The sequence below is a fragment of the Solanum dulcamara genome, chromosome 1, assembly GCF_947179165.1.
Source record: "Solanum dulcamara chromosome 1, daSolDulc1.2, whole genome shotgun sequence".
Classification (NCBI taxonomy): domain Eukaryota; kingdom Viridiplantae; phylum Streptophyta; class Magnoliopsida; order Solanales; family Solanaceae; genus Solanum; species Solanum dulcamara.
The window spans coordinates 18,294,893-18,316,901 of record NC_077237.1 but is presented as its reverse complement, the minus strand read 5'-3'; the positions used below and the strand labels follow the sequence as shown (position 1 = coordinate 18,316,901).

The 22,009-nt window shown below is 35.2% G+C and overlaps 1 protein-coding gene across 2 annotated transcripts; it reads right to left on the bottom strand.

The window, feature by feature from the left end:
• Nucleotides 1-2,673: 2,673 nt before the first annotated feature.
• On the bottom strand, nucleotides 2,674-20,182 carry LOC129902842 (protein CHROMATIN REMODELING 25). 2 transcript variants are annotated; one of them, XM_055978272.1, is made up of 21 exons: nucleotides 19,867-20,180; nucleotides 18,988-19,368; nucleotides 18,113-18,199; nucleotides 17,771-18,011; nucleotides 17,577-17,702; nucleotides 17,427-17,483; nucleotides 17,243-17,329; nucleotides 16,921-17,016; nucleotides 16,447-16,497; nucleotides 15,661-15,735; nucleotides 15,468-15,554; nucleotides 14,246-14,337; nucleotides 14,023-14,155; nucleotides 12,758-12,877; nucleotides 12,567-12,680; nucleotides 12,394-12,477; nucleotides 12,238-12,312; nucleotides 12,113-12,168; nucleotides 4,809-4,983; nucleotides 4,637-4,735; nucleotides 2,674-3,137 (listed from the first exon to the last, which is right to left on the bottom strand). In XM_055978272.1, the coding sequence occupies exons 1-21, from the start codon at nucleotides 20,061-20,063 to the stop codon at nucleotides 2,706-2,708; spliced, it is 2,865 nt and encodes a 954-aa protein (XP_055834247.1). In that variant the 5' UTR covers nucleotides 20,064-20,180; the 3' UTR covers nucleotides 2,674-2,705. The 2 variants fall into 2 exon arrangements, with proteins under 2 accessions (XP_055834247.1, XP_055834255.1); XM_055978280.1 differs by having other exon boundaries at nucleotides 3,044-3,137; nucleotides 4,637-4,731; nucleotides 19,867-20,182.
• Between the last annotated feature and the right edge of the window lie 1,827 nt (nucleotides 20,183-22,009).

Genomic DNA, 22,009 nt, shown 5'->3' with positions numbered 1-22,009 from the left:
TGATAAGAGACTTATTTACTGCTTGATTTATAGATTGTCGGTTTGATGAAATAACTTTTCTACCATTAGGGAGAGAAAAAGAGAAAGAGAAATTGCATGGAAAGTTTCATCATTATCTCATTTTGATCCACGTACCCGCATATGTGAGCAGGAGGTCCAGAAGATCATCCACTTACAGAAAATAGAAAATCAAATGTCAGATGGATTTACTGATTTGAAACGGATAACTAAGTCACATATCCCTGCAGTGAATGTGCATATTCGGATTGATTTCTCAAAAGGACCATATACTAGTATCATAGCTTTTGAATCTCAAATACGTCTAAAGCGTGGTAGACCATTGGGTGCAAAGGATAAAAATCCTAGAAAGAGAAGTGTGAGAAATAATAAAGATGATACTACAAAAGAACCTCCTGAAGAAGGTCAAGATTTGAGTAATCCTGATATTCCTAAAGAAATGAGTGAACCCGAGATTCAAGTGAATGAAGAACTTTCAATAAGTTCTACCGGTGATAAGATAATTTTAGATCGATCGAAAATCACGATTGATAATGTTTTTGCATATAATGTTGCACTTAACCTCATGCAAGATAGTGAAAGTCTTGAGCCTAAATTCGCCGAAGAATGTCGACGTAGATGTGATTGACCAAAATGACAAAAGGCAATTCAATCAGAATTAGATTCACTTACTAAATGGGAGGTTTTTGTACCTGTAGTCCAAACTCCTGAAGGTGTAAAATCAGTTGGCTATAAATGGATTTTTGTGCGAAAATGAAATGAGAGAAATGAAATTGTAAGATACAAGGCGCCTTGTTGCACAAGGACTCTCTCAAAGACCAGGGGTCAACTATGAAGAAACATATTTACCTGTTATGGATGGAATAACTTTTCGATATCTCATCAGTCTAGTTGTACATAAAAATCTTGAAATACATCTAATGGATGTAGTTACAGCTTACATTTATGGTTCACTTGATAATGAAATTTACATGAAAATCCAGAAGGATTAAAATTTCTTGAAGTATATACTAAGTCTCGGGAAATGTACTCAATCAAATTGCAAAGATCATTATATGGTCTAAAACAATCAGGGTGTATGTGGTATAATCGCCTCAGTGAGTACTTGATAAATGAAGGTTATATAAATGATGTCATTTGTCCATGTGTTTTTATTAAGAAAACGAAATCAGAGTTTGTTATACTCGTTTATGTTGATGACATAAATTTCATTGGAACCCCTGAAGAGGTCCAAAAGACGATTGAATATCTAAAGAAGAATTTGAGATGAAAGATCTTGCAAAAACAAAACTTTGTCTGGATCTGCAAATTGGACATTTAACATATGGGGTCTTTGTCCACCAATCTGCCTACACTAAGAAAATCTTAAAATGATTTTACATGGACAAAGCACATCCATTAAGTACTCCAATGGTTGTTCGATCACTAGAAGTGGATAAAGATCCATTTCGACCTCTAGAAGAGAATGAAGAAGTTCTTGATCCTAAAGTACCATATCTCAGTGCTATTGGTGCACTTATTATCTTGCTAACGCAACCAGACCTGATATAACATTTTCTATTAATTTGCTGGCAAGGTATAGTTCATCCCCAACGCGAAGACATTAGAACGGTATAAAGCATATTTTGCGATACCTAAAAGGTATCATTGATATGGGTTTGTTTTATACTAACAAAGATTGTGCAGACCTTATTGGTTATGAAGATGCAAGTTATTTATCAGACCCACATAAAGCTCAATCTCAAACAGGTTATCTATTTACATACGAAGGAATTGTTATGTCATGGTAATTTACAAAGCAGTCTATTGTTGCTACTTCTTCAAATCATGCTGAAATAATAACAATTCATGAAGCAAGTAGAGAATGTGTGTGGTTGAGATCGATGATACAGTTCATCAAAGAAAGATGCGGCCTGAAAAATGATATCAAAGTATCCACAGTTATATTCGAAGACAATGTCGTGTGCATAGCTCAATTGAAAGGTGGCTTCATAAAATGAGACAGAACGAAACATATTTCACCAAAAATTTTCTTCACATATGATCTCCAGAAGAATGATGATATTGATGTACAACAAATTTATTCGAGTGATAATCTTGCAGATTTATTCACAAAGGCATTACCAACATCAACTTTTGAGAAGCTAAGATATAAGATTGAAATGCTCGTCTCCAAAATATCAAATGAAGTTTTCATCAAGGGGGGTAAAATTCATATTTGCCCATATTTTATTCGAGTGAATTGTACTTCAATTCATTTTGACTCAATTCATATTCAATCCATCCAAATTCAATCTAATCCACTCATTTGTCACCCCTAATTACAAGACGGAGAGAGATTACAAGGTGTGGAACCACAATAAATTCCCATCAACAAACTTCGGGGCATATCAAGAAGTGTCTTTCCAACATGTCACAATGGGAGAAAATAGGAAATACTTGCAAGACATAAGAATTGACTAATGCAAATGTTCCCTAAATTAAGGCCAGAAGAATTAGCCAAACCAATAAATTTTACCAATGTCATCAGTGCAAATAATTTCATTAATCAAATTTCTCTCTACTGAGCCTTCGTATCATTAATGAAGACCAGACGTAATTGAAACATATAGCAGGTTTGATAGCTTGGGGAATTCTTAATGTGTGTAACCGGTAAAACCGAAGCAAAAGGAAAAAGGAACCAAGTTCTAGGCAAAATCATCATCAAATATATAATCAGGAGATAATCTCTTTTTGGGCAAATGATTCTCCGAAGAGAATTTGCTCTTCTCGTATATTTTACTATCTTCTAAAGGTCTACTCAACTTGCTTCTTGGCTTTTGCAAAGGTTTAAAAAATGCAGGTAATTTACTCGTAGAAGTTCCATTAGTTGATGCTGACAGTGCTTGAGCTTGCAATATCAAATCCTGTTTCGGAAATGAGTTTTCTTTCTCACTAGATGGCTTGCTTGATGACGTCTTTAGTGATGGTGCTTGACGTGGAGATGAAAATGTGGGCTTTCTCAGAAGCATTTCTTTGAAATGAGGTGAATTTCTATTTTCCACCTCTTGTTTTGGCTTTAGAGTTGATTCAACAGGCACGAGCTTCCCATCCACTTGGCAAGTGAAAACAAACGAAACCTGTAAATATTAGAAAAATGAGTATTCCAATTTAATATAATGTAACAGCAAACAAGACCCCGGGGACATAGAAGGTTTAAGTTTTGTCCTTTTTCTGTTGGCGTCAATATGTATCATAGTATCATACAATGAACTGTCACATAATACCAAATCTGCCCGTATACCTTCCACTGGTCATACTAATTTTTCTAACATTTGGAGTATGACACGTGATTAACTTTTCGGAGATCTTTAAGTACATTAAATTATAACTCAGAAATTTGAATCACTGTTCTTTCCTTTTATTTCTTCACTAGTTTCTCGACACGTGCGTTGCACGTGCTTAGAATAAATATAGACTTCCTAAAATGGATATATAATACTCTATTTAAATGTGTGTAATGAGCAATTGAAAATATGAAAGGAAAAAAATATAATTTCAAATTGATACACAATCAAGCTAGTCACATGACTTTATTCGTGAATGTAAATTTTTGGACATCTTCTAAAACTTTAAAGTTGAACTATAATTCAGTTAGGAAGTGAATTCAAATACAACATATATTTTTAATGCAAGATTACTTTTATGTCATATAACTAAATGATATACATGCTCGGAGTTATTTTCTTTTTTTCACAAAGCTAGCAACTTCATGCATGATTATATTACTTACTAATGTAAAAGGAAAATAAAACTATCTATAATATATTAAAAGTGTGACCATTACGAATCCAAAAATCACACAAAATTAAACCAAACCGATAAAGTTGGATCGGATATGAAATCAAACCCACAAAATATACATAATTTTGAATTTAGTTCGGAAATTATTCACAAAGCGATATTCTTTTGGAGCAAGCTAAAAAAATAAAGTGATTCATATAAATTAAAATAAAATATATTATCTTTGCACATTATTTCGTAAATGCAAGCCATATTCAAGCAGTAAGCAGAAACTTAACTTGTTCAAAGGAATAGTATTACCTTATGCTAAGAAAACTCAACAAATAAGAGGGCAATAGTAGTAGCTTTTGTGTAGTCTAACCGAAGAGGAGAAAGAATTAAGTGATAAAAAAAATTGACAGTGTGATGACTTATATAAAGTGCAAAAAATATGAAAAGGGTATAGAGAATTTAATGGATTGAAACCCAAAAGACCAAACAACTAAATGTCGTAATATAAAAAGTTTGATATTATAACTGATAATTTTATAAGGTTTGCACACTAACAGCCTACAATAATTACTGCAGATAGTATAGTATTATTCCCAGTTCAGTGTAACTGGATTAATTATTCAATTGATAAAAGACATGAGTTTTAGTTTCTAAAATGTAATTAAGTGATCAGGACAAAGTTGTCATATTAAATATGATTAGGGATATTTTTGTAATCCAACTTTCAACTATGGTGCTTCCCACTTTTAATAATATATGATTTACTTTTTTGTTGCTTGGGGGCATGAGAGGAGAGGAGTTTAGTCTGAGCTCAATGCAATAGAAATTTGAACCCTCTGCTTACCTCATCTCCTGCTGCGGACTGGAAAATTACATCTGGTACTGATTTTGGGGAAAAATGATGACCCCAACTGGCCAAGTCCTCTTCCTTGGGAGCTCCTATCTGGGGAAGGGTGTTTGTTGTATGACAACCAAATTACAGAACTGATACTTGGACTATACAAATAAATACCAACCTGCTTCTCTGAGCTTTGTAATGTATGCAAGCAACCAGCTACACCTGCAAATCCCCCAATATCCTCTTGATCAGACTGATGACCCTGAATGTGGAACTCAGCTATGGTGTTATCATCTGGCATCACTGCATCTGGTTGGCAGCGGTCGCAACTCATCTTTTCATGAATCTCAGACCTGTATTAACACTTGAAGTTGAATTAAATATGGAAGACAAGAAGCATTTTGGTCATACATGATACAAAGTTATAATAGAACATGAAGATGAGAGCAACAGTGATTCATAATAAAATAGCTGAAACTACTAAAATTTCAAACACAGTCAGATCATTGATACAACATATAGGAACATAAAAATTATACAATGCGAGCTTCCATAAGTTTCTGCTGTACAGTTAACCCCTCCGATATGGTAGATGATCTTTCTTCTTATCCAAAGAAAACAAATAAGAGAAACATATGAACTCTTAACCATATTATCATTATATATGCAATGAAAGTAGCATGTTCGTATTATAACCATTTACCCCCTTTAAATGCGCCTAGTAGCACAATAGCTAACATATTAAATTTAGCAAAACCCTGTATTTCTTCTAGAGAATCTCCTAATTGTTCCAAAGCAACTCGAAAGAGTTTCTTTGATTTTGTCTTCATACCACAAAAATCAATCCCAACCCTTTTCTCTTTCTTTCTCTATATATGCCCCATACTGTCCTTCTTTTATTGCTCTTTCAGAATTGTCCCCTCAGTTCAGTGATACAGTGGGGGGCAATGACCTGAAAGCCAAGCACCGAAAGCAGCATCACTGCTACCTTTGGCTCTGTAGTTTTTAGTGTTGATATATGTCAAGGACGGATGGGCTCTCAATTTTCTTTTAAATCCAATCATACTCCATAAAGAATAAGAATATAAAAACGGCATCACATGAAGACATGTGCCGGAAATGATGGAGCTAGTGCTTGCTAAGGAGCCGTTTTTCCATGGAAACTTTTTCCTTTTTTCAAAAATTATTGTAAAATATTGTTTGGTTATACATTCAAAGCTTGAGGAGGTTAAAGAGGCTATGCGTAAGTTGGGAAGGGGAGGGCGATCGGGCCAGATGAGATCCCCGATGGAATTTTGGAAGACCCTAGGCAAGACAGTTATGGGGTGGTTAACTGGGTTGTTTAATGTCAATTTTGGGACGACAAAATTGCCCGAAGAATGGAGATGGAGTATAATGATCCCTTTGTACAAGAACAAGGGTGATATTCAGAATTACAACAACTATAGAGGTATCAAGCTAGTAAGCCACACTTGAAATTTAGAGAGAGAGTGGTGGAGATTAGGGTGAGGAGGGGTGTATCTATCACCAAGAACCAATTTGAATTCATGTCGGGGTGATCAACTATAGAAGTCATACATCCCTTAAGGAGATCAGTGGAGCATTATAGGGAGAGGAACATAGACTTACAATACATAATCATTGACCTAGAAAAAGTATACAATATAGTCCCTATGGGGGTTATATGGAGATATTTTGAAGCTAAAGGTATACATGTAGCATATATTAGGGTGATTAAGAACATTTACGATGGAGTCAAGTCCCGGGTAAGGGCAATGGGAGGAGACTCAGAACACTTTCCAGTCAAGATGGGGTTCCGCCAGGGATCAACTCTTAGCCCATTTTTATTTGCTTTGATGATGGATGAATTGACGCAGCATATCCAAAGGAAGGTGTCATTGTGTATGTTATTTGCAGATGACATAATATTGATTGAAGACATGTGGCAAAGTTTAACCAAGGCAAGAGGTTTGGACTTTGGAGACAGACTTTGGAGTCTAAAGGGTTCAGGTTGAGTAGGACTAAGACAGAGTACTTGCATAGCAAGTTCAGTGATGTAACTAACAAGGCAAATGTAGAAGTGAGGATTGATAAACAAGAAATCCCCCCAAAAAAGGTTTCAAGTATCTTGGGTCAATAATCCAAGAAAATGAAGAGATTGACGATGATGTTACACATCATAGTAGTGTGGGGTGAATGAATTGGAGGCTCACATCGATGTCTTGTGTGATAAGAATGTGCCACCAACACTTTAAGGTAAATTTTAAAGTGGTTGTTAGATCACCTATGTTGGATGGGAGGGTGTTGGTCAGTTACGAACTCTCAAGTCCAGAAGATGTAAATAACGAAAATGAGGATGCTAAGATGGATTTGTGAGCAAACTAGGAGAGATAAGATTAGGAATAAAGATATTCGAAACAAGGTGCTTGTTTCCTCCATGGTGGACAAAATGAGAGAAATAGGTCGAGATGATATGTACATACAAAAATGAGATGCACAGATACCCAGTGAGGTGTAAGAGGTTGTCTATGGTAGGTCTGAGGAGAATCAGAGGTAGGCTAAAGAAGTATTGGAAAGAGATTATGATGATGTCACTCATCCAAGGAGATGGGGAGACTGATGATGACTTTCACTCTGAGGAGAGTCAGAGGAACACCTTGCATGCCTCTTCTCTTCTATATCAATATTATTATTATTACTCTCCTATTATCATATTATTTGATATTTATTATTATTCCCACTCTCCCAATTTATATGACTTACATTCCTTTTTAGTAAGTCCAAAAAATAATGACATATTTCTATATTTAATAACACTTTAACTTTAAATACATGTTTTACCCTTAATGAAATGATTTATAGTCACACAAACATTTATGATTTATTTTAGATCACGATTGTTAGAAGTCTTTCTTTTTTAAACTCCATGACAAGTCAAACTACCTCATAAAAATTGAGACAGAGGGAATACCTATTATTTCCTTTAAGTTTCAAGTATCTTGATTCCATAATCCAAGGAGATAGGAAGATTGATGATGATGTTGCACATCGTATTGGAGTTGAATGAGTGAAATGAAGGCTCATATTCGAGATATTGTGCGATAAGAATGTGTCACTGAGGCTTAGAAGTAAATTCTACAAAGTGGTGGTTAGACTGACATTGTTGTATGGGGTAGAGTGTTGGTCAGTCAAGAACACCAACGTTCAAAAAGATGAATGTAGCGGGAGATTAGGATACTCATATGGATGTATGGGCACACTAAGAAAGATATGATTAGGTGAAGTTATATAGCACAAGGTGGGAGTGACCCCCTATGGCAGACAAGATGAGAGAAGCAAAACTGAGATGGTTCAGGCATGTAAAGAGGAGGTGTGTGGATGCGGCAAGAAATAGGTGTAAGAGGTTGGTTGTAACACGAGTTATGACAGGTAGAGGTAGGCCGAAGAAGAACCAGGAGCAGGCCGCGGATTAGACTAAAAGGTTAGTAGGTAGCCGAGTGTTATTGCACTTTGTAAGGGAGAGGCAGCGGGATAAGTCCCTTTAGTCCCTTTATGCTTTTCCTTATTAGTAGTAGTATTTAGTAATCACGTTTTTTCTTCTATGTATTACAATATGTTGTTTCACTTGTTTTGTGTCTTGCTATTATGTTGTCATATTTTCTTGCTACCATCCTTTGAATTCTTTTTTTGTCTGTCGAGCCGAGGGTCTATCAAAAACAACCTCTCTACCCCACAAATGGGTAAGGTCTGCGTACATCCTACCTTCCCCAGACTCCACTTGTGGAATTACATTGATTACTTGTTGTTTACCAATTGTTTCCTTTGCTTCGATTATCCTAGTATTTTGTTGTTGTTGTTCTTTTCTCCATTATCTCCAACATGGCTTCTTCACTATTATATTTCCTTTTCTAATATGCTTTGAAATGTTTTACTTGAGTTGAAGGTCTATCGAAAACATCCCTACCTTCACAAGAAGGGGTAAAATCTGCGTACACCACACTACCAGACCCCACTTATGAGATTACACTAGGTGGAAAACATCTCTACCTTCACAAGAAGGGGTAAGATCTGCGTACACCACACTACCAGACCCCACTTATGAGATTACACTAGGTATGTTGTTGTTATTATTGTTTGGTTATACATTGGACTGATTTTTTGAAAACTTTTTGAAGATGAGTTTGAAAATTTTGAGATTGACGAATTTTTCAAGTGAAAAAAACTTTTTGACTCACAAAATTTCAACTTTTTTTCCAAGTTATATGTATGCTCAAACACAATTTCAATTTCCAAATACACTTTTTCAACTTCAAATATCATATTTTTATGTCCAAACGCCTACTAAGCCACCCAAGAATGAAGACACATCTTGTCAATTTCTATATTTATGCTATACTTAAAAAGATCTATCAATTTCACAAATGTTGCGGTGTTGTCTGTGTTTTCTCAATTGTCGAGACTTCTCTATTTTTTTGTAATTTTTTTCAATTGAGTTTCATCTTTTTCTTGAATTTTAATCGTACGGGGATGTTGGAGGTTGACGCGAACAAGAAGGTGAGGAGGAGGCTGCGATGAATGGAAGCCATTGGCCCATTGCTTGTCGGCAAGTGGAGACACATTTCCATTTGCTTTCAACCACCAGGCTTCTAACCTCACCTTCACTTCAATTGAAGAGACCAAATGTTGGTAAATAGCTAAAAAGAAATCGTATGTAGTAAGAACAAAGATCCCCCGTGTGTTATTTACTGAACGAAGAATTGTTGAAACAAGATGAATTTCGTAGAATAGGATTTGAACTTGACAAAGAGGATGGGAGATCACAAGACCGTGCATAATTTTTTGAGTAAAGACACTATCCCGCTGTTAATAAAAAAGTAGTTGTATTTTGGAGAACTGAAAAATGAGTGCAATGCCAACTTATTACAGTCATGTAGTAGGTTAGCAAAACTCATAGATACATATATTACATGCACACCTCTGAATCCCAATCCATAAGGCTTTCTCTATGTCTCATGTAATGCTGGCAAAATGGTAAGATATCCAGGTAACCGTCTAATCCACCCATTTAAAAATGGGTTGGATAACTGATCCGTTTAATCTGGATAAAATATGGATCAATCCATGTAACCCATCGTAAAAATGGATAAACCACAGGTCAAAAATGGATAAATCATATGACCAATCCATAAATTCTTGTTATTGCTGCTGAACTAATCTGGAATGTGCAAAGCAGGACTTGACTTTGGGTTTGGAGTAGAAGGGTTCTTCTCCTTTCGAACAAAAATAATTTGTTTTGGACATAATTGTAAAAGTAAAGCAGATTCATACCTGATTTAAGAACTTTTTCTCATTTTTACAATCAATTTTGCAAAGAACAATATATATAAATCAAAATCTGGTAGTTTTAACTTTTATCAAGTTTATACCAATGTGCATATTATTTCGTTTCAAAGTAACTGAATACCAAAATTATTAGAGTATATATAATGTAATTTAATAGTACCTAATTTGATTCAAAGCCTTCATATTCTAGCATCCAATAACTTCATACCAAAAGTTAGAAACTACAGCTTCTGGATATGATTCTTTTAAAAAAACACGTAAGCAAACAAACAAACATAGAAGAGAGTGAGGAAAAGTAACGTAAGCTAGCTTATAAAAATAAAATATAAAAAAACTCTATTTACTTTATGAGATGCTACTGGAACTTTCTATTCATTGTTATTTATGCAAATTATATATATAGTATGACATTGGGAGCAAATAGCAGATCCATATGAATATGGAATGATGTCATTGAAAGGTGTGAAAACAAGTGGCAATGTGAAAGAATAACTCAGTACTTATCTTTGGGGGGTAGGTTGACTCTAATTAACACTACAACGGATGCTCTCTCTACATATATGATGGTTGTTTTTCCTATTCTGAGAGGGCTCGAATAAAAGATAGAATAAGGAGAGATTTCCTATGGCATGGTAAGGTAATAAAGAAAACAGTAGTACTCATCTGATAAAATGGGATGTACATACTCTCAGCAAAAAAAACAGGGAGGATGGGCATAAAAACTGATATTGCATATAAAGAGCCTATTACAGAAGTGGTTATGGAGGTACAACAATGAGGATATGACACTTCGGAGAAATTTCAATAATCATGAATATGAAATGGAATGCAATGGATCACTAAAGAATTGACAATTACTTATGGATGCATTGCATAGAAGAGCATTAGGAATCTGTGGAATGATTTTGGGCAAATGTGGTGATTTCAGTGGGAGAAGGTAGTAAGACAGATTTTTGGAAGGACCACTGGATTGGTGAAAGTAGTTTGCAATCCACTATTCCTGATCTCTACTCTATAAGCTCACAGACTCACAACCAGATAAACCAGGTTTGGAATCAATAAGGGTGGAACCCTTATCTTTAGGAGAGCTCCGAATGACTGGGAAGTAGAAAGTTTTATTACCATGACTCAACTTATAGGAACTTTGGGTGGAATCGCAGGGCAACCAGGACAAAAATTCCAGTAAAGATATCTTGTTTTGTCTGGTTGGTGGCAAGGAGAGCATGTTTATCTCAAGAAGCTACAAAGAAGAGGTTTTCAGATTTGTTCAAGGTGTCTACTATATGGTCAGGAGGGTGAAAGTAATGAGCATCTTTTTTTACATTGTAAGACGACAATAAATCTATGGCACCTGTTCTTTTGTATTTTGGGTCTAAATTGGGCTACAGCCTAGTTCTAGTATGGATCTTTTGAATCATTGGATGAATAGGGAAAGAGAAATGGAGAGGAAGATTGGTGGAAGATCATCCCAGCATGTATTTGGTGGATAGTACGGAAAGAGAGGAACTCACAGACATTTTGAAAATACTAGCAATTTCATTCAAAAGATTAGGATGTTTGTTCCTTTTTTGGTGTAAATAGAATTAATGGGGGCAAGTAGGAGATTTAGTAGATTTAATTGGTAAAGTGTAAGGATTAAGATCTGGTAGGAGTTTTTCCTCTTTATTTTTGCTCTTTTAAATGACGTAAAGTTCTAAATTCAGCACCAATTATGGTGTTGAGTTTATATAGATTAATACAAATGGTTACCTTTCTCGGGAATATATATATATATATATATATATATATAAATATATCAAAACTATTCAATTAATGATTGATAGAATATGTTAGCAAATTTCAGTCATGCATATGCATAGATAATATGGATATCCGTATTATCCGTCACTCAACCAGTTTTTTATCCACATGAAATATGGGCGAGTTGGAAATTTTATTCGCTTTTATCTAACCCATTTTCAGCCCCGTCTATATCAAATCCAACCCGTTCATTTGCCAGCACTACTCAGATGCGAAAAAAGAAAAGGGAATGGAGGAGGTGCACTTCCATAGTACAGAATCCCCAACTTCACCATAACTGATAAAAATACTTGAACCATTTGAAGGTATAGGAGATTTCACATCATGGAACATACATACCTACAATCATGAAATGTGAACAGGTCCCGCAGGTCTTCTGCTGAGAGAAAGTTTCCCTGTAAACATTTATTAGTACCACATTTCAGCAGAAGAATAAGAAAAAAGAAGAGACTCTAAAACATTACCTGGATATCAGAATCTGTTTGTTCCTGCTGAATAACTTTCTGAAGACCTTCCTTTGACATCTGACGCTGGTAAACCTGCAAATAAAAATAAATTTCTACAACGGAACAATGAGAGAAGATAGGAAGTCGTTAAGCAGAGGCTTCTAGGAATCAAACCTTTTCTTCAATAGTTCCAGTACTCAAAAACCTATAGATGTAAACCCTCTTCTTTTGTCCATCTCTCCAGACTCTTGCAGCAGCCTGCGGAACAGTTGGAAAATCTGAATATTATGTACCTGAAAAGCAACATATTCCGGCATCATTTGGTAATTATCGGGTAAAGCTTTCACCTGTTTGTCATTGGCTGGATTCCAGTCAGGATCAAATAAAACCAGACGGTTCCCACCAATCAAATTAAGACCGCAACCTCCAGCCTTGCTGCTCAATAGAAACGCAAACTCATCCTAAAAGATGCACTAAATAAGTCTTGGTAATGCCAAATCTATGTAAGATAAACAAGTGTGATAAAATCCCCAGGTACCTTTGCTGGATCATTGAAATGATTAACTAGCTTCTGTCTTTTACTAATTGATGTAGTTCCATCAAGTCTTAAGAAGGGATATCTCCTTTCACGGCATAATTGAGAGAAAAGGTCCAGTGTCTGGTTATTCACAACTCACAGTTAAGACGGATGATAAAAGAAAGAAGGAAGAGAAAACAACAGAGAGAAATCAGTTACTTATTCATTAAGGGAGAAGAAACAAATGAGAGAAATTCAGCTATACACCAAAAAACTGAATGTAATAAACAAATAAGTAATGCTATATCACAGTGTTTGTATCTTGAAAGCAAGCTGTTGACCTTCGTTATCTTATGAAACAGAAGCTACAGTCACCAAACTAGTTTGACTGATGCTAAAGTTTTACCAGCAGATATTAGACTGAGAGTAACTAAAGGATCTAGAGCCTAGAGATAATACAGTCACTTGTTCCGATTACAATATGGAACTTAGAACATTAGAAACAAGGAAAACACTTGGTATTTAAGATTGATGAAGATCAATGTGGCAACAGGCATGTATCTTACATCAGGAAAACACAAGAGTACTCGACTAAGAGGTGGAATGGGAAGAAGAAAGCTAGCACATCTGCAAAAAAAAAGGAAGTGCTGCTCCTAGGATGGGCTAAATATGGATATTATAGTCAAACTGTAGTGATGCTGTGATGGACTACTAAACCACTGCCAATAACTATCTTCCCATTCTCTTCTAACAGTATCCTGATAGAGCCAACCAAAATATACGCAACACTTTTAACCAGTATAAAAAATGATTTAGTGATCTCAATAAGCCCATTATTAAACGAAATACTGGTTTTAACCCACCCCAAAGCCATCTCCGCGCACATCAGAGAAAAAAGATCGAATGCACTTTTACAATCTCAGCATACTATTTACCACTTGAAATCATTAATTCATAATTGTGATCACAAGCCATGAAATCATAATTCTACACAAGCATCCAGCAATAACAGATTCATGCTGGAGAAATATTTGGAGTCCTGTCCCAGATGATGGATGCTTAGAGGTCTACGAGACTCAAAAGATGAAATTAAAGCCAGAGCAAACTAAACATACGTCCAAATCAAAGAAAACTAACACATGTAACAAAAACTTGCATTTCGCACTTCAGATTCTGGTAACTATAGACCCTTGTGGTCGGCCCTTCCCCGGACCCTGCACATAGCAGGAGCTTAATGCACCGGGCTGCCCTTTTAGATTCTGGTAACTATAGTTAATCCTCGATACCTGTGTGTAGTTGGAAACCAAAACAATCCTATCATCTGTTTTCTGACGAAGTTGAGCCAGTAGCCGGGCTAAGACATGCATTTTCCCGGACAGTTCAACCCACAACCCAGCGCCACCAGTCCATGAGCCACACCTAGCAGATTATTTGTAAGGCCATTTCTTTATTTGGAAGTAATTAAGTTGAAGACGATCTTCAGAAAGAAAGTTGGCTAAAACAGCTTACCTTCCAGAAAACATTTCTGGAGGGAAAAAGCGGATGCAGTCCTCAAAACCAGATGTCCCTGGACTTCCACTTCGTATCGTGTCGTATATCAGCTACAGATATTTGACATTAGGAAGCAACAGTTTTGTTACTAGCAAATTGAATAAACACAAGATGGATAATATCATGGTCAGGAATTTTTGGTATTATATGGCGCTAAGAAAGTCATAAGGAAAAGCAGTAACAAGTTAACACAAGAGAGGTGGGCCCCCAGGGCTTTGGTTCCATGGTAAGGACACAACATGTGATGGGGGGATTACTTACATGTCACGGGTTCAAACACTGCCACAAACAAAGCCTAATATTATGTTGGGAGGAGGGTGGAGGGGCGAATTAATACTCCCCGGAGTTTCGAACCTGCGCCTACAGGAGTCGGGCCAAAAACTCATAGGAAATTTCTTTTATATCAAAAAGAGAAAGTTAACAACTAGAGCTATCCTAAAAATTTTGATCTTCCAAATTCAAATTCTAGAGAATATTCATTTTACTGAGGTTCAGCATTGACAATAACTTTGAAGATTGAACAAATCCAATATGGATTATATCATGATTTTTCCTATGTTGGATTAGAAATTTCTTACCTCCTATTTGGGATTACAATTCTGTTATCATATGACAGTAATAACTAAAAGCAGTAGCAAGGTAAAGAAAGGACAATTCAAGAGTTTTTTCTTTAAAAAATTTCCAACCATAAAGAACTAGTCTTCTGTGGAAGTTCCTGCAAGTGCAGACCACCATCAACTTCACCACTATCTTGTAAAGTGCAAAAAAATCTTTAAAAAAATCTTAACACCTATTTTGTATAAAGCAATATTTTCAGATACATTGTCAAAGTATCAACACGGAGCAATAATTTCAGGTAAATTTTCAAGGCATCAACATTAAAGAAATGGTTTCAGATACCTCTTATAAGTATCAATTTTTCTTTTTCTTTAGTCTGTTCTGTATTCCGTTAAAATAGGAAACTAAAAAGAATGTAGGGGAAAATACTGGACATATATAATGGGAAAATAAAGAAAACCTCGAACGGCACACAAAAAAACACACAAAAAAAAAAAGTGTAGCCTTGCTGGTATCTTAAAAGAAGACTTACTACCCGCTATACTTTCCAGTTCAGAAGATAAGCAGTATAGTTGTTACATATGAATAGACTTGAAGAAACTATGAGAGAATGATAGCTCACCTTCGGATGATTGCAAAGTTTCTTCAGAGCTGTTATGTAAGCTAAGATTTTTGATTGTTTTGCTTCTTCAGTGATTGCTCGTTTCACCTGTACTTGGTAGTGGTAGAACAAAAGCAAACTAAATTATCCCAGAAGCGAGCTAAATGATATAAATACTTCACATGACAAAAAGCTTGCAAAACGAGAATTTTACATTTTTTGAATGTATAAAATGATTGTACAGCTCTGACTGGAGCGGTGTCAGCTTGCAGCAAACAACTTCAATTATCTGAGAGTTAAAGGGTGTAATCATTCAGAACCTTCAGAATGATCAAAATGCTTACCAACAAATTATTATTACTACAACAACAGACCCAATGTATTCTCACAAAGTGGAGTCTGGGGAGGGTGGAGTATACGCAGACCTTACCCCTACCAACATATTATTATTATCTAGATAAATGAGTAGACATTCTTTTGAGATGAGACTTTTGATTTCTATTTTTTATTATTATTTGTTTAACTTGTAACATTCTTTTTGTTAGTATTATTTTATTTATTTATTTATTATTATTGTTATTATAATTATTATACTTACAGTACTAAATAACAGCCTGAAGTGCTCCTATCTTTGTTAGATGGAAAAGGTTTCTTTAGCATCATAAGAATGAGAACACAGTCCAAGCTGTATTAAAATCCAAAATGTCACTTAATAATTCGAGTACAGAAGGTTAGTACTATTCTACTTGGTCCGAAATTTGTCCGGCAAACATAGAGGAGACAAGAGTTTGCCATAGACGCCAAATCAGAACTTGGTAGTTTATCACTAAATTAATACCTCAAACAACAATCTGCCAAAATAACAGATCTGATAGAGTAACTAAAAGTGCAGTAGAAAAAGTCATTGTACTTCTTTTAAGGTCAAATCTTCTGAAGCACAATCAACACTTTTCATAATACACTATATGACAATATCTAATGAAATAAAGATAAGGCATACCTTTGGTGGTAGGTGGTTTGACAATAACGCATTTGTCCTCCTCAAAATGAACTGAGACCCGTAGAAAAAAGAAAAAAGACTGTCAGCGATGTGCAGAAAAAGCACGTGAAATCATTCCATGCGAGTATTTCAGATATGCGGGTCCCTTACAAGAAAGACAAGAGGCAGACATCAAAGTCTGCAATGAGCGTGATATCCTAATCAAAACCAATTAATTTTCTAACACATCTGATTGTATTTCATTTCTTGAATATTTTGGACTTCCCCAATTTAACGATTTAATTTGTTTCTTCCAAAAGAATAACAAAAAGATTATGGACTGGCTTCAAGCCTTCTAGGTCCATTCAGTGATATTTCCATTACATCTCTTTCTTCTACACTGGATTTTGGGTGTAGAATTGCTAGACAGAGCAGAGAATACATCAATAACAAGCTGAAATTCTGAAACTGCATAATTCACAATGGAAAGCTTGCCTGATTAACTTTGGAACTCAGTTCAGCAGAGCGGTCAGATCCTAATTTCCTCTCTTCCTCTGTGGCAGTGGGTTCCCTACCACAAATTATTGGTGTCTACAAACAGTTGGATCGAAAACCACAGTAAAGTAAATGCTTATATACTGAGAGAAATAGTGATAACCAATATATGTCTCCTTACCCAGGAAAAAAAGATATTGATAGTGCATTCAATGATGATATAATAAAAAAGCTTATCTACTCTTTAAACCCCAAAACTGTGGTAAAAGAATAAGTACATAAGAATTCATGTTAAATTTTTTAAATTCAAGCGTAAGCTCACCTCAAAATAACGCCGAAAGTGTGCAGCATCACCCAAGATACCTGGATTGGTGAAATTAACCATGGCATAAAACTCTTCCAGATCATTCTGGAAATTTGTGGGAAAGAAAAATGCATTATGTAGCAAAACCCAAAACAAATTATGTTAATAAAAGATATTAAAGAAAAGTCAGATACGATCTCACTTGCATTGGTGTCCCTGATAGTAGAACCCGGCGCTTGCATGCTAGAGAAGCCAACGCCTAATCGCAAGTTTTTAATTAGACTCGACAAAGATTCCAGAGTTCCTCCACAAAAAGCAATCTAAGTCATCAAAATAAGTAAACATGTCTTACTCGATTAGTAAGTGTTTGATCATTTTTCAATCTGTGAGCCTCATCACATATGAGAAGGTCGCATGATCCAGATATACTGAATTTTGAAGAATGCAACCGAAATGTCTCGTAGGAAATAATTAATACCTGGGAGAACATTATATGAATTGATACCCCTCAACCATGATGTAACTAGGATAGCTCAAAAAACTTACCTGTATATTACTACGGGGATTGATAAAACTTTCAATGCCAGACACAACATCATCTCTAGTGCTTTCACATAAAGCAACAAGTTTAACTCTTTCTCCAACCCACTTACTGATTTCGGCCTCCCAATTACTAACGAGACTAGTAGGGGTCACAATTATTGCCTTCCTGACCATTGCTTTTCCATCAAATCCCTGACGAAGAAGAGTGTAAAGTAGTGTGATTGATTGCAGAGTCTTCCCCAAACTGCACTAAACACAAAGAGCAGCCAACAAGCCAAAATAAAACACCTAAGACCACTCAACTTAGAGAAACATAGTCAAGGAGAATAATCAAAAGTACGTTACCCCATATCATCAGCTAAAATGCATCCATTAATGTTGAAGCTACTAAGTGCACCTGAGACACAGTCAAACATGAACTGAACCCCTTCCCTGCAAGTATAACCATATATAGTCTTTAAATGATATAGATACTGTGGCATGCTGCAAACATAGTCAAATTTAAGAGTTTCTCAATGTTGCTTAACTTGATTGAAATTCATTTAGAAACAGATTAAATACTACATGGTATTAAAGATAAAATTAAGAGGTTGAAGTTCGGGGAATAATAGAAATATTCTTTTTTGGAGTGTTTATTTTTTATGAAATAAGGAAGAAATGTTCTATTTGGAGTTATGATGGAGGAGTGAACAGTTTATCAACTTACTGATGTATATTTTCAGAAACTAATGCTGCAAATTTAACTTGACTATTATGAAATAAAATGGCACAAAGTAACCTAATGCGAAGATATAAAGAATTCTTTTGAGTGCTTCACACTATGATACATTGTATATATCAGTAGCTTCCAATTCTTACATTGCCTTTTCATTCATGCACTTAGTTCAACAGTACGCCTTAAAATATCACATAACTATAACCAAATACTCCCTCCGTCCCATATTAGTTGATCACTTTCCTTTTTACACACATATTAAGAAATCATAAATAAGAGGTAGTTTTACCAATTCACCCTTTAAGAACTTCTTTTGAACTTTACAAACAAGCGTTAACACTTTCAAAATGAATTAATTGCAAGGGTAATATGGGGAAACATCAATTAATGTTTTCTTAATTTAGTAAGGTGATCAACTAATATGAGACAACTATTTTTAGTATAGTGATCAACTAATATAGGTCAGAGGGAGTACACCCTATATCACCTATGTCATGTGAAGTACCTTTGATGAGGACGAAGGAACCTAACAAGCAATGGATCCACAATTATAGGTACTAAATTATAGCCTTCCTCCACAATTTCTTCAGGCTGCCACAACACCAGAGGGTCAACACCAGGTGGCAGTTCTACATTGTCTTCCACCGCATCTATCTCAGCAGCTTCTGGAGCTTTCAGCCTGTTTGTAATTGCAATCAATGTTGGACTTGTTGAGCCCCAAGGCACAAACTTTTTACGAGCACAAAGACGGCGGGCTAGATGCTCATTTGTACTACTGTAACCATTGGAGCTTGGAGGTTTGAATGGCTTTCGGAGATTGGCTGCTGCATCTGTCACTGAATAGACTCGTGGAAGTAGGGACTGTCTTTTCACAATAAGGTTACCCCTGATTTCATAACAATCATGATATCATAGATCAATTTTGTAAGATTTCTAGATAATTTTCCTTTAGTATTAGTGATTTATCGGAATAAAAAAGTATGTGTAATTCATTTGGCACAAAAGTGAAATGTGTGTTCTAATCCATCAGAAACTTAAAAGACAATAAATTTGCAGAGAAGACATGAATCAGAACATGGTACAAGATTCAAATTTTATTTAGTAATTGGCCAAACCCAACAGAATGCACATAGAATATTCATACAAATGGCCCAAACGACATAGTTAATCCATATTGACTGCTGTGATTAAAGTTCCTAGATGAAATGATACCGTGCGATTGACAAATTAAACAGTTTCTGTCACAATAACATATGAAAAATTGTGAAACCCTAATTCAACCAAAGTTCTCCAACATATACAGTACGAGTACGAGATAGTGAAAAATTCATCCGCCTACTACTTATATGCTTGGTCTTTGCAAGTACAGAATAGTTCACACTACCTCACAAGAGCGTCAACATTTTGCGATTTACGGTCTTCGTCTGGCGAACTGGTACCCACTTCTACATTCCATTCATCATCGTCGTCATCCTCGCCGCTATTAGATCCGCAATCGATATCATCCTCTGGCTCCCTGAGGAATTCGTCGCTCGAATCTTCATGTTTTGTTGCTGAAAGAGCCTCCCCCTCGTCCTCCATTCCTCGTCGCTCAGACGCTAGAGCTGCTCTCTGCTTAAGGCATTTGAATCTTTCGGTTTTAGCGGTAAGTCGAAGCGGGAAGCGTCTCTTAGAAGGTTGAGAGGAATGAGCTTCAAATTAAAATTGGTTATATTGACTAAGAGGCTTGTTTGGATTACGTTCAACTTATTTTTTTTCTCTTATAAACTAGTTATACTGTATAAGCTGTTTTAGATAAGTTAAGAGTATGAAGCCATTTGGATTGGCTTATAAGCTGTTTTTAACTTTTTTTGAGTGTTTGGCTGGCCAACTTAAAGTCATTTTGTGCTTAAAATAAGCTCAATAAATAGTTGAGTTTATTTGGATGAACTTATTTTAAGCAGTTTATAAGTTGAAAACAGCTTATAAGTCAAAAAAAAAAGTTGGTCTGCACCTATTTTTTTCTAACTTATAAGCAGTTTTCAACTTATAAGCTGCTTAAAAATAAGTCAATCCAAACAGGCTATATATTTGGATTGGCTTATAAGTTATTTTTAACTTTTTTGAATATTTAACTGGCCAACTTAAAACTATTTTGTGCTTAAAATAAGCTTAGAAAAAGTATTGAGCATGTTTGGCTTAACTTATCTAAAGTAGTTTATAAGTTGAAAGCAGCTTATAAGCAAAAAAATAGGGAAACTTACATAAATATATTATATTAAAAAAATATTTACCATTTATAGCAATAATATTTTTTTCACTAGACATTTATAATAAATTTATAATATAGTTTTAATACATATTAGCGAGAATAATTTATAAAACTCATATAATACAAGTTTTACTCATGGATAATATATTTATCACATATTTCCTGGGCACACCAGGAGTGACAAGATTAGAAATGTGGCTATTCGGGACAAGGTGGAGTGGCCTCAGTGGAAAACAAGATGCAGGAAATGCGACTGAGATGGTTTGGGCATGTGAAGAGGAAAGACACAGATGTTCTAGTGCGGAGGTGTGAGAGGTGGGCCATGGATGGTTTTAGAAGAGGTAGGGGTAGGCCAAAAAAATATTGGGTAGAGGTGATTAGACAGGACGATATAGTTACAGCTTACCGAGGACATGACCTTAGATAGGAGGTTGTGGAGGACTCACATTAGGGTAGAAGCTAGTACATAGTCTCGTTATTCTTCCTTATTAGTAAGCGTATTACAATTTCTTGTGCTCTGATTTCTGTTATTATCTATTACTGTTTGTACTTTGATTATCTTATTTTATCTGTGTCGCTTTCGTTATTTTCTTTCTCATATCGCTTTGCATTTCTTAGCCTTTTCTGACCTTTTTTATGCTTTTATTGAGCCGATGATATTTCAAAAACAGTCATCCTACCTTGATAGAAGTAAGGTCTGCATACACTTTACCCTCCCCAGACCCACATTGTAGGATTTCATTGGCTTGTTGTTGTTGTTATACTTTAATACACTTATAATACATACATTGTATCAATTTGTTACCAAACAAGTATAATATATTTTAAAACACTTATAATACATTTTTATTTCATGCATTATTCACTTTTAATATATGACAGATATATCATAGTATTGTTATGTATTGCTATAAATGATAACAAATAAAAAATATCGCTAAAATCAGTGATTATTCATTAAAAAGTGTTTTTCCTGATAATTTTTCCATAAAAATAAGTTGGGTCCAAACAGGCCCAATTATTTTTTGGGTTTATTTTAAGTACAAATAATTTTAAGTTGGCTAGTCAAACACTCAAAAAAATTGAAAACAACTCATCAACTTACAAGTCAATCCAAATGACTCTAAGATTAAAAGAAAAGTGGATTTGATTAGAATAATTAAAAAAATTAGAGTGTATATTAATATTTCAAATTTTTTAGATATTTCAAAATTTTTAAAAAGTCATCCTCTCTTTTTAAATTTTGAATTTTTAAATTCTCACTTTCATTATTTTT